General features: G+C 43.2%; 4 protein-coding genes across 4 annotated transcripts; all 4 read right to left on the bottom strand.

Moving 5' to 3' along the window:
• Positions 1–2,095: 2,095 nt before the first annotated feature.
• BCIN_01g10370 (hypothetical protein) lies at positions 2,096–3,030 on the bottom strand. The gene has a single exon (XM_024690903.1). The coding sequence runs from the start codon at positions 2,928–2,930 to the stop codon at positions 2,253–2,255; it is 678 nt and encodes a 225-aa protein (XP_024546673.1). The 5' UTR covers positions 2,931–3,030; the 3' UTR covers positions 2,096–2,252.
• Positions 3,031–5,281: 2,251 nt separating this feature from the next.
• BCIN_01g10360 (hypothetical protein) lies at positions 5,282–6,637 on the bottom strand. The gene has a single exon (XM_024690902.1). It carries the CDS (start codon positions 6,577–6,579, stop codon positions 5,482–5,484), a length of 1,098 nt encoding a protein of 365 aa, XP_024546672.1. The 5' UTR covers positions 6,580–6,637; the 3' UTR covers positions 5,282–5,481.
• A 13-nt stretch (positions 6,638–6,650) lies between these two features.
• BCIN_01g10350 (hypothetical protein) lies at positions 6,651–8,716 on the bottom strand. Its single transcript, XM_001556455.2, has 2 exons — positions 8,404–8,716; positions 6,651–8,336 (listed from the first exon to the last, which is right to left on the bottom strand). Exons 1-2 carry the CDS (start codon positions 8,542–8,544, stop codon positions 6,807–6,809), a joined length of 1,671 nt encoding a protein of 556 aa, XP_001556505.1. The 5' UTR covers positions 8,545–8,716; the 3' UTR covers positions 6,651–6,806.
• An 80-nt stretch (positions 8,717–8,796) lies between these two features.
• Positions 8,797–10,493, bottom strand: Bccyt1. The gene is made up of 4 exons (XM_001556456.2): positions 10,318–10,493; positions 10,048–10,202; positions 9,857–9,919; positions 8,797–9,801 (listed from the first exon to the last, which is right to left on the bottom strand). Exons 1-4 carry the CDS (start codon positions 10,390–10,392, stop codon positions 9,123–9,125), a joined length of 972 nt encoding a protein of 323 aa, XP_001556506.1. The 5' UTR covers positions 10,393–10,493; the 3' UTR covers positions 8,797–9,122.
• Positions 10,494–10,561: the final 68 nt, after the last annotated feature.

The raw sequence follows: 10,561 nt of genomic DNA, 5'->3' as shown, positions 1-10,561 counted from the left end.
CGGGGCGGGTTATTTATCCACTTCTCGGAGATTTGCTCTGTATCTCAGCTGTGAAGGAGATAACATACCTTTGCTACGAATATTGATTGATCTGGGTAATAATAAGAGTTGTTGCAAATTCTTGAAATATGGCGGGGATTATGTTTAGAGGTAGTTATATTTTTGTTCGGGGGATTCTTTAATCATTGATTAAAATTCGGTAACTTGTGATAAAATTGATTTTGGAAAATATGTGGTGGTGATGGGTCATTTTACTAGGTAGATAGCTTACTTCTACGCTCACTATTCGGCCTCTGGAACTGTACTACATGTTTGATATTATTTTTATTCTGTGTAGTTAGTAAAGGTTTTGATCGGATTAGTGATAGTATCTATAAATTCAATCTGACGTTCTGGTAGCGTTACTATCATAGCCACTATCATCTCTCCTTCCTCGCTATAGTTTTTATCATCCGATATATTTTCCCCAGTTTGAAAGATTCCCATCCAATGGATATACAGTGGAGTTATGCTCGAAGATTCTTGATGCGAAACCTGATATAAGTGTGTACAAGTCTCCATGTAGAATTGAATTCAACAAGTCTTGAGTCAAAATATCTGATCTCCATCAAAAGTCTATGACAATCGGCGAGGTTTACTCCCACTGACGCTCGGAGTAACCCGGCCTGGGTTCAGATAGTTACTAGAATAAGGATTGCTTCGAGGATGACCGGTGTCATTATTCAGACTTATGAATCCTGCGGATCAAGAGCCACCTGTGGATGGGTGGGCGAACCACGATGAACGATAGCTAGAATAGTTGGCGGTTTGAGATGTAATGACATCACCATCTTGGGTACGGATATTCGAGAAGTAAGATTCCTTTTTTGGTTGCTGATTGGTATTTTTGGGTGAAAAATTCGAGGAAATGTAATGTTGCGATGTGGAATTGCTGAGCCTTTTCAGAGGAAAGATGACAGCACGGGATATTGCCTTTTTATGTTTCTCAGATTCGTAGATTAGAAGGACGAGAAAATTCTAGTGGAATACTTGATCTGATCTGAATGATTCCAGAAGTTTGATTGCCGGAATGGTCTACGGGAAATCGCGCTCCCACAGTCTGTCCTGAGATTATGTCTCGCTATTTTCTCTGACAAACTTATCAATCGAAGGTTATTTCATAGAGGTCATAGTAGTTGTTTAATATTCACAGTAGATATCCGTTGATAAGAGCATACATAAACAAAGTGCAAGTTGAATTTCAATACCACAAGATGTATTACAAGTCTATTTTTCATAATAGCTCGCAAAGCAATATCCCATAATCCATCCTGTTTCCATCAAATACATCCGACAAGCACCTATTCCAAGGTTGATTCTCAACTACTCACTCCCCACAAACCAAGCTAAGTATTCTTCCTTATCTTCGTTTTCTTTCTTCTCTGCTTCCAATTGATTCGCAATGCCTCAATAGGGATATGATGTTTTCTCATGGGTTAAACATCTACTTTTTCTCGTCATACCAACCCAGGGAGAAGTTATCAGCTTCCGCTCTATCGAATTGGGATTCTGAGGACCATGCCGAAGAAACCAAGGATCTGGATGAATTTGAGTTGCCGGAAGAACTGGATTGAGAGTTTCCACTCGTCGTATGAATGCTCTCAGACTGAGAATAGCCCGATTTGACTATGAATGAAAAGATGGAATCCATGATTTAGATGGCTAAGTAAAGGTGGTATGACTGAGATGTAGACTATTCAGTTGAAGATGAACTTTACGCTGTTATTACAGGATCGAAGTCCTAGGCCTGAGTATGACTGAGAGTCTTTTTCACATGAAGAACTCTATGCCACGTATATATATGTATATCATCCACCGATTCTGGAAATTCTAAAGGCTCCCATGAATTCTAGGCTATTGCGTTTTCCATACTGAAAAATTCGTTGCTCATAGAATTGGCTAGTATGACCTATCATTTACACTCTAGGATCTCAAGAAAGCAATGAAAGACATCAAAATATTCGTGAACCATATCAAACAATTTTCGTTGAATTTTGTAACTAATCATAACTTATCTCCCAATAATCGCCATAACCGTAAGTTCATCATGCTAAACTGACCCAGAAATAACCCTTCCATTCAAATTCATATCAAGGCTCATATTGATCCTCATCCAAAAATAACAACGCTTGACTTTCGTACGTATTTTTGCAAGACCCAACCCAAACCGCCAGACAAAAATGCTATTTGATTACCCATACTCAACCACATTACTAGACCCACGTATTGAAATCACTTTCCTCGTCCCAAATCTCTTTCCAAGCTTTCCAAGAAACCAATGCATACACTAGAAGGACCGCCAAGCCTATCACAGAGTCGACTCTTAACACATAAGAGGAAAGGTACCCCCAGAACATGCCCAAGAGAAATCTATAATCACCCAACTTGATCTCTCGGTTCCGCAAATTTTGCAACCCTGCGACCATTTCCAACGCAACCTTGTTTCTCACACAGGTAGTCGAAGTCAGATCTGTGAGATGCGGTGTCCAGAGAGCCAAGAACTTGGTATCGCGGTTGTTTACTTCGAAGATGCGGCGGATGAGGGATGGAAGTTTGTTATCTTGGGGACGCGGCGGAGTTGGAGGGAAAAGATGAGGAGATGTAGTCTTTGTGGATGCATGTTTATCGGTGGGTGAAGATTTTTTGATTTCCAAAGCTTCAAACGAGAATTTTGCACTTGTGGGGTCTGGTTGTGGAATGTATGATGGAGGTAGGCAATAACTTCGGCGGGGAGAAAGAACACCACGCCGTGGTGTTGTAAAAAATATAGCATTGGAAGCGGAATTTCGGCTGTGTGGCCGAACTTCATTCCCAAGAGAAGATTGCATCTTTGCAGGTTTGGTTTCAGGACCAGAAACCATGATTCCAGGTACTACAACACGAGGCTGCATACGGGCGGGTTGAGTTGTACAGTTGCGTGTCAGTTTGGTGTCTTGATCTGGTTTCTGTGAGGAGGAAGCTAATGTAGATGGCTGTGTGATATGGAAATTCAAACTATTTGTATAAATGTGTGGTGTGCGGTGTGTGAGATGAAACACGAGAAGTAATCTCAAAGGACCGTCAAAGTTCTTATTGAGAGGAGAAGTATCTAGAAAAGCACATACGCTTAATGCATGATATGTTTTGAAATACGTCTATGTAGGGATTCCATGCCACCAACGGTAACTCCATAGAAAGCACATGATATTAAAACGCAGCCAGACTGGAGTATCAAATTATGTACTTGAAAGATTGCAGAAACATGAAGATTTATATTCCAAGTCTACATAATGCTATCTCATCTGCTCGATAGTTTGCACATCCATCCGATACAAGCTATTTTGTTTTCTGTCGATAACCACGTAAATACCAACGCTATGCCTAAAACAACAGACACAAACAGTACTGGGAATGCAACGATATATATTCTGGAAGGTTGATGTTAAAAGGTCAGTTTCGTGCATGTACACTTGTGCTTAGGCTGGTTGATTGTCACCGGAACTATGTGGCTGAAATTCCTCTCATGTTTGGTTAAGATCCGATGTGGTGATGGTTTGAGGATATGACAAATTCATACAATCGGGGTTAGTGAAGAATGGAAGGGGAGATTAATGACTAGTATTGTAATATATACCCGAGAGTGATGTCACCGAGGAACGAAAAAGACGGTTATGGTGAAATTAACAAAGTAATCATATCTGAAAGAGTGATCTAATGTAGTTGAAAACTGATTTCCGTACACGAACCATCTCGGACTCTCGCTATGCTTCTAGCATTATAGAACTTGTATCCAACCAAAAATCATGACACTTCTCGTGTCTCGTAGAAAAGAATCATGTTTGAGAAAACAAGATTTACCAAACAATCTAGCACATTACAACCAAATCAATTTCTCCCCACGAGCACAACTTATTCAAATAAGTTCTTAATCGGATTCTAGTCGCCCCCAAAAGACTCCCAGTAATTGCATATTCTAAGACTTCTAAACGCCAACAATACCAGTGCCCACAAAGTCTGAAGAAAGAGAGCACAGGTGTATGTATTGGAGTCCACAAAAAGACCCTTAGTTTCAATTGTAAGATACCATTGCTTGTTTCGAAACACAGCACCCAAACAAAGCAATGACTGCAAGCATCCATCGTAGATCATCCATATTGAAAAAAAGTTGCCACGGAAAGGAGCGCTTTCCCAAACTATAGCAAAAATTAAAGTCTCAAATCGTCAAAGAGATATACAACCCAGCCTCCGGAAAGCAAGATTTTCAAGTACCAGAAAAAGGACCTACCATTCTCACCCAAATTTCTCATCTCCTCCTCCCACCTCCCAAACACCATCCAAACCCCCAACACCAAACCCCCCTCCAACCACCCCACCCCAACCTCAACCACCGCACTCCCCCTCGAAGCCCACAGATACACAATCAACCAACCTCATCAAACAATTTTTAAAATACAATTCTCCATGATTCGGATTCGATTCACAGCCCCATTCATCCATCACATATATATTTTAAAAAACCCCCTTCACTGGTTGAGAATTTGATATATCCGAGCAAGACCCGAATGTCAGCTTGGAATCTTGGACGATTTCAAAGAGTGCTCTGTCGAGGTATTCGCGAGCTATTCTGGATATTGTGTATGCAGGAAAATTGGGACGAGGCGAGGTGAATTCCTATTTCTCCATGATTTTTGTTTTTTGAGGGGGGGGGGGGGGGGGGCGAAATAGTGTGCACTTGAATAGGAAATTTCATAGAGTTATGCCGTTCTAATTTTACACTCTATGGAAATACAGCAGAGGCTGAATATAAAACCGAGCGTAGGATTTCCGCTCTCAAACCATCATAAAACAAACTTCTCTTCATCTCAACAAAAGCCAAATCACTAGACACCAACCAGCCACTTCAGTCGAAATCCTCTGACATAACAATCAAAGTACGAATTGCAAAGTCTGGAGAGAAGGAGGGAAATCGATGAGATTCATCTGAGAGTAACTTTTTTCTCTCTCTTCTCGTCTGATTCCTGGTTGTCATTCCTACACAACTTCATTCTAGTCTATGGGTTCGTGATTTCGCACGCGTGTGGAAAATCAATTAGAGTACTCACTAGAGCATTCAAATTATATACATAATCCTTCTACCCAACTAACCACCCAACCACCTTACCATAAGGGAATCAGAGAATTCTTTCACAACAGAAATCTCAAGTCCAAATCCCTAAATGTACAAACACAAGAGAAAACAAGAGACAAGAGACAAGAGACAAATTGACGAATTTACAAATCTCCCTTTTGCTTTTCAATTTTGATCATAAACTTTGAATTTTGAATTTTGTTTTGACATTTCCAAACTCCACAAACAGTATTCCCAAAATACACAGAGAGTATACAACACCATCTAAGCTCTATATCAGACAACTATTAGACCAGAAAACGAGCCCATCCATTTATCCTTTCAAAATAACGAAACTAACCCATCACAACATTACCCTCACTCTCAACCCCCATCTCCTCCCCCTCCCCCTCCCTATTCAAAATCCTCATCCCACCCCCCTCATCCCATGCAATCCTCCCCTCCAACGCCGCCCTCATCACCTCCCTCCCTGCAACATCCTTCTCCCCCGTCATCGGATCCCACTCAAACCCCTCCTTCAACCACATCCACCTCAAAAATGCTCTCAACTCCTTATCTTCTGGAAGCACCCTCATCCATTCCGGTTGGAATCCTTCTTCCTCACTCCCCTCGCCATTCCATCCTTTCGCTTTCTCCAACAACATATCCCTGCAGAAGATCCGCCAACTATCAATCGCATAGGGTCCCTGGGTCATGTGTCCGATTTCCCAACCTGTACGCGGGTCTACGGATTCTTCGGGAAGGACCTCACTTTTCTTGACGTCGCGACCGAGTCCTTTAGTGGGGTAATCATGGACCGCATACCGTTTATTTTTCACTGGTGGATTTTCACAAAATGTTTTAGCGTAAGCTTGATAAGTAGCTGCGCGTTGATTCTGTAATCCTAGATGTCGGATGACCGATACAATATCTTCTTTGGGAGCATCGACTATTGATTGTGGTGTAGGGTATTGGTCCATTAGGGAATAAAAAACTGGAATAGCTTGTTTACCATGAGTGCGATTAAGAAATGTAACAGCTATCAGAAGTCGAAATGGATCGTGGGCAAGCTTTTCCTGAATGAGTCCAAAATGAGATGCAGACAAAGGCGGAAAAGGGATACATGAAATTATGCCAGGAGGCCGTTTTTTAGGAGATTCCTTTTTAGGAGATGAATTTTTAATTGTAGACTCTCCCTTTGAAGCTATGGATTTGCTAGATTTGGATGGAGTGGTAGATAGTGGTAGAGCAAAGTAAGGTGAATGCATAGGCGGTCTTTGTTTCTTTCCTGATCTCAGAAGACTAGGAACATCAACTTCAATCGTATCAAGACCGCTACTATCTGATTCTAGAAAGGGATGATCGGTTATGCTTAGATCAGATAGCTCAGAGGAGTCACTCTCATAAGCATTAAGATTGAGGGATTCTGTCTTCCTCAGGATAGGTAGTTCCATATCGTCGAATGATTGTAGCGTTTCCGACGGTGATTGAGATTCGTGATCGAGATGTTCCAAGGGTTCGCAGGTGATTGACTCGTAATCATCATTATTATCATTATTGGTTCCGGTGGTTATATCTGTTCCTCCTCCCAACCCACCAACGGTGGCTTCATCAATTTCGCAGTTATGGTGACTCAAACTAATATCCAGAAGTTGACTACCACTCGTAGACTCTGGCCCTTCTACGAGTGGTTGGCTTTTGCCGATCTCCTGGTATTCCTAGCTGGAGAATCAATTCCCGGTGCTGAGGCAAGAACGGCAGCTCTTGCTTTTGGTACTCTTCCGCGTTTGGCTTTTGGCGATTTGGAATCTCCTGGTACCTTAGGAGATTTGGGGGTAGTCTGAGCCTTGTTGGCTGCCTTCACTGGAGGCCTTCCCTTCTTTGCGACTGCCGCCTTTGTCTGTGCAGGTGATTTTGTAGGTGTCTTGACATTTTGGTTCTTCGATGCGAGAGGAGTAGCTGTTGGTGTCTTGATCTTTTGAATTTTAGACGAAGCAGGTGTTGCAGGCGTTGTTGGGGTATCTTCAGCCTCCAAGCGATTATTGTTTCTGACTCTCTTCCTTGAACGCTTCTTCGCACTTGCACTGGCCTCGCCATCTTCCTTGGGCTCGTCAACTTCCATGTCTGAATCGGCTACAGGTGTAGCATTCTCCTTGGAAGAATCATCTTCGACTTTGTCTTCTTCTTGAACGGCAGGCGAGGCCTCCTTGCTATCTTCTTCGGGAATGTCCGAGTCCGCTTTCTCATCATCTGCTTTGTCATCGGAAGTTCCTTCAGGATTCTCCTCATCGACTTCTGTTTGGGCTGGAGCGTCGGATTCGGCGGTAGATTCGGGAACGCCTTCAGCGTTATCTTCGATTAAATGCTCAAGAGAAGGATATGAGACAACATCGGAGTTACCGACAGCCGGTTCAGAGGTTTCTTCTTCGGTCTCATTCTCTTGCTCGCCATTTACTTCAGGCGCATCCTCCATAGTAACATCGCCATCCAGCTTATCTTCAGCTTGGGCTACCGAAGCTCTCGCAGCAGCAATCTTTGCTTCTAGACCAGTAGGCGCGACATTTCCTTTCTTAAGGTCTTTCCAACTGCGCTTCGATTTGACTTTCTTATTTTCCTCTTTTGCCTCTTCAGCAACCTCTTCCTTGACCTCCTCCTCAACATCCTCATCGTCACCATCACCAATAACCTGTGCCTTCAACCCCTCTCCAAAAAATTCCGAGGTTTTCGGTCCCTTCGCTTTTTTGTCCCAACTCTTCTTCGCTCCCTTGCCCTTCGCCTTCCCATTTCCATGTCCCCTCTTCAAATCCCTAACCTGTTTCTCCAACGCCTGAATCCTCTCTCTATCCTTCCTCTTCTCCTCTGCATCCCTCTTTTTCGCCTCCGCAGCCTTCTTCTTCTCCTCCACCCTCCTCTGTTTATCCTCTTCCTGCTGTCTCAGATTCTCCTCATGTTTCTTCGCCTTTTCATCTTTTTTCTGCTCCCTCAATCGAGCCGTTGCTTCCTCTCTAACCTTCTTCGCCTCTGCCTTTTCCGCCAACTTCTTTTCCCTCGCAATCGCCTCCTCAGCCTCTCGAACTACAGCCGCAGCTTTCTTAGGTGCCTTGCTCTCTTCCTTCTTCTGTCTCTTGGCCTGGCGCTCGGCTTTGAAATCGCGTTTGCGTTTATTGCTACCCGTAGCTTGTTCACCGTCGACTGGCGCAGTAGTTTCATTCTGATTAAAAAGTTTAGCTATTTTCCAAATGTTCATCATGGTAAATGCAAAGAATTGTGAAGAATACCTCGTCTTGAGACATCTTCGCAGAAGGAATGTCTTCTCCCTTGGCTTCACCCGCCTTTTCATTTGTCATTGTAACCTCGTCAACTTTCTTTTCCATTTCGGCTGGCGACCCCGCGGCCTGAGTACTGTTTCGCTTTGCCATGTCTTAAAAGGGTTGGTATAATTGCTTTTGGCAGATCAATTGATACAAAGATTAAAAACTAAATCCCAATGGATGTGAATTTCAAGGCTAAAACCAAGAAAAAGAAATTCGTGAACAATTTGGTGTCAAAAGTAATAAAGTTCACTAATAGAAAAAAAAAAGTTTCCCGACCAGGACTCGAAAATCTGGGGTATCAACTTTTTTTTATTTAGCGAGGACTTTTTTCAGTTACGTTACTGCAGCAATATTCACTGCAAAGGGTCCACTGAAATTACTAGCACAGTTTGGATTTATATGAGAGTATGATTAATAGGTATTGGGAGGCTTTGTAGTCTATAGAAGCGGTGATTTTGAGATTTATCATGGCAGGGTTCCCGTGAGCATCTTTGAACAGTCGAATGGATATTGGGACACATCTATTTTGCTACCACTGTTGAGCATTAGCTCCCAAAGTGAAGCTTTTATCTACCACCCTCATTTGAAACTTCTTCTTTGTACAATTCGCGCAGTAAGATAAAACTAGTAGCACATTTATTTCCTACCCTTCGCTCCCCCATTAAACAAAAGAAATTTAGAATCTAGTGATGTGCAGGACCGTTGCCAGTTTTAGGTGGGTTGTACACGATCTTTCTTGTCTTGATAGGGGACCACTTGTAACGCTTAACCCAAATGCTCAATGCAAAAAGCATAGATCCAATAACCAAAACCTTCATACCCATCTTCTTTCGTTGATCCATCTCAGGCTCGGCTGACCAGTTGAGGAACTCGACAACATCCTTGGCCATTTGTGATGCTGATGCTGGGGTACCATCTTCATACTCAACAAGTTCGTTGTAGAGAACACGACCCATAGCAATACCGGTACCTGGGAAATATGGGTTGAAGTTAAGTCCTTCTGGAACCTTGGCTCCTGCTGGAGGCTCGTCTGGGTAACCAGTCAACAAACTGAAAATATAGTTGGCACCGCCGTGTCTGGCCTTGACCATCAAACTGAGATCGGGTGGCAAAGCTCCGTTGTTGGCAGCACGAGCAGCTTCATCGTTCTTGTATGGGGATGGGAGATAATCAGAGAGTTTTCCAGGTCGCTTTTCGATTTCACCCTCATCGTTAGGCTCGCTGTCGTATTCGTTCTCTTCGGCCATAGCCTTTGCCTCATCGACTGTGTGTGTAACACCGACCAAAGCTCTGTATGGAATACGGCTCAAAGAATGGCATGATGCGCAAACTTCTTGGTAAACTTGGAAACCTCTTCGTAATCTATTCTTTCTTGTTAAAACAGGCCAATTTGCTTGATGGAAAATGGGATTCTTACGCTTGGTGATCGAATGTCTTTGCGTATTGTTGGTGAACCCATGGGTATTGTGTTGGATGAAGACTGGTATCGTATCAGTATTGTATTCCAACTTTCATGCTGCTTGTCTTCTAGTCTTCATTTGATATTGCCGGAGTTCCCACCACCCCACAAATGTTCGACTTGACTTGGAAAGATATGTGACTACTCACCCTTCTTCAACTGGTGTCATGGCGTTTAATGGCTGGCCATAAAGATGATAGTACCAGGCGAGGGATCCTGCCGCTGCTGCGGTGGCAGCACCTGCAGCCATGTTAATACCGAAGGGAGAAGCGGCTTCGGCGGAAGTGGAAGTAGATGCAGCACGCTATAAGATCTAACATTAGCCTTCAGTTCGACACAATGAACCGCCCCCATGATATCACTGCCGCCCACATCGAAGTGTTGTATATCTTGACCTCGGAGATGGGGAATAATTGTACCTTTGTAGCGTTGATTGCATTATTCCGTACTCCCCCGAACGAGCGCGTCGAGCGCAGGCATGATCTGGCCAACATATTGTGCAAAATATGCCTCGAGCTGGGAATCAGTTCAAGGTGGGTTTGACTGATCAATTGAATAATAGGATTCGAGATTGAAGTTGTGAGGGTGCGGCGACAAATAGTTCGAAAATGATCCGAAAAAGAAGCTAAATCATGCCTTAGGCACAGGCTTACCACTGAATGG

This window comes from Botrytis cinerea, chromosome 1 (genome assembly GCF_000143535.2).
Source record: "Botrytis cinerea B05.10 chromosome 1, complete sequence".
NCBI classification, from domain to species: Eukaryota; Fungi; Ascomycota; class Leotiomycetes; order Helotiales; family Sclerotiniaceae; genus Botrytis; species Botrytis cinerea.
The sequence above is the reverse complement of the archived record's forward strand: the minus strand, read 5'-3'. Positions and strand labels throughout refer to the sequence as shown.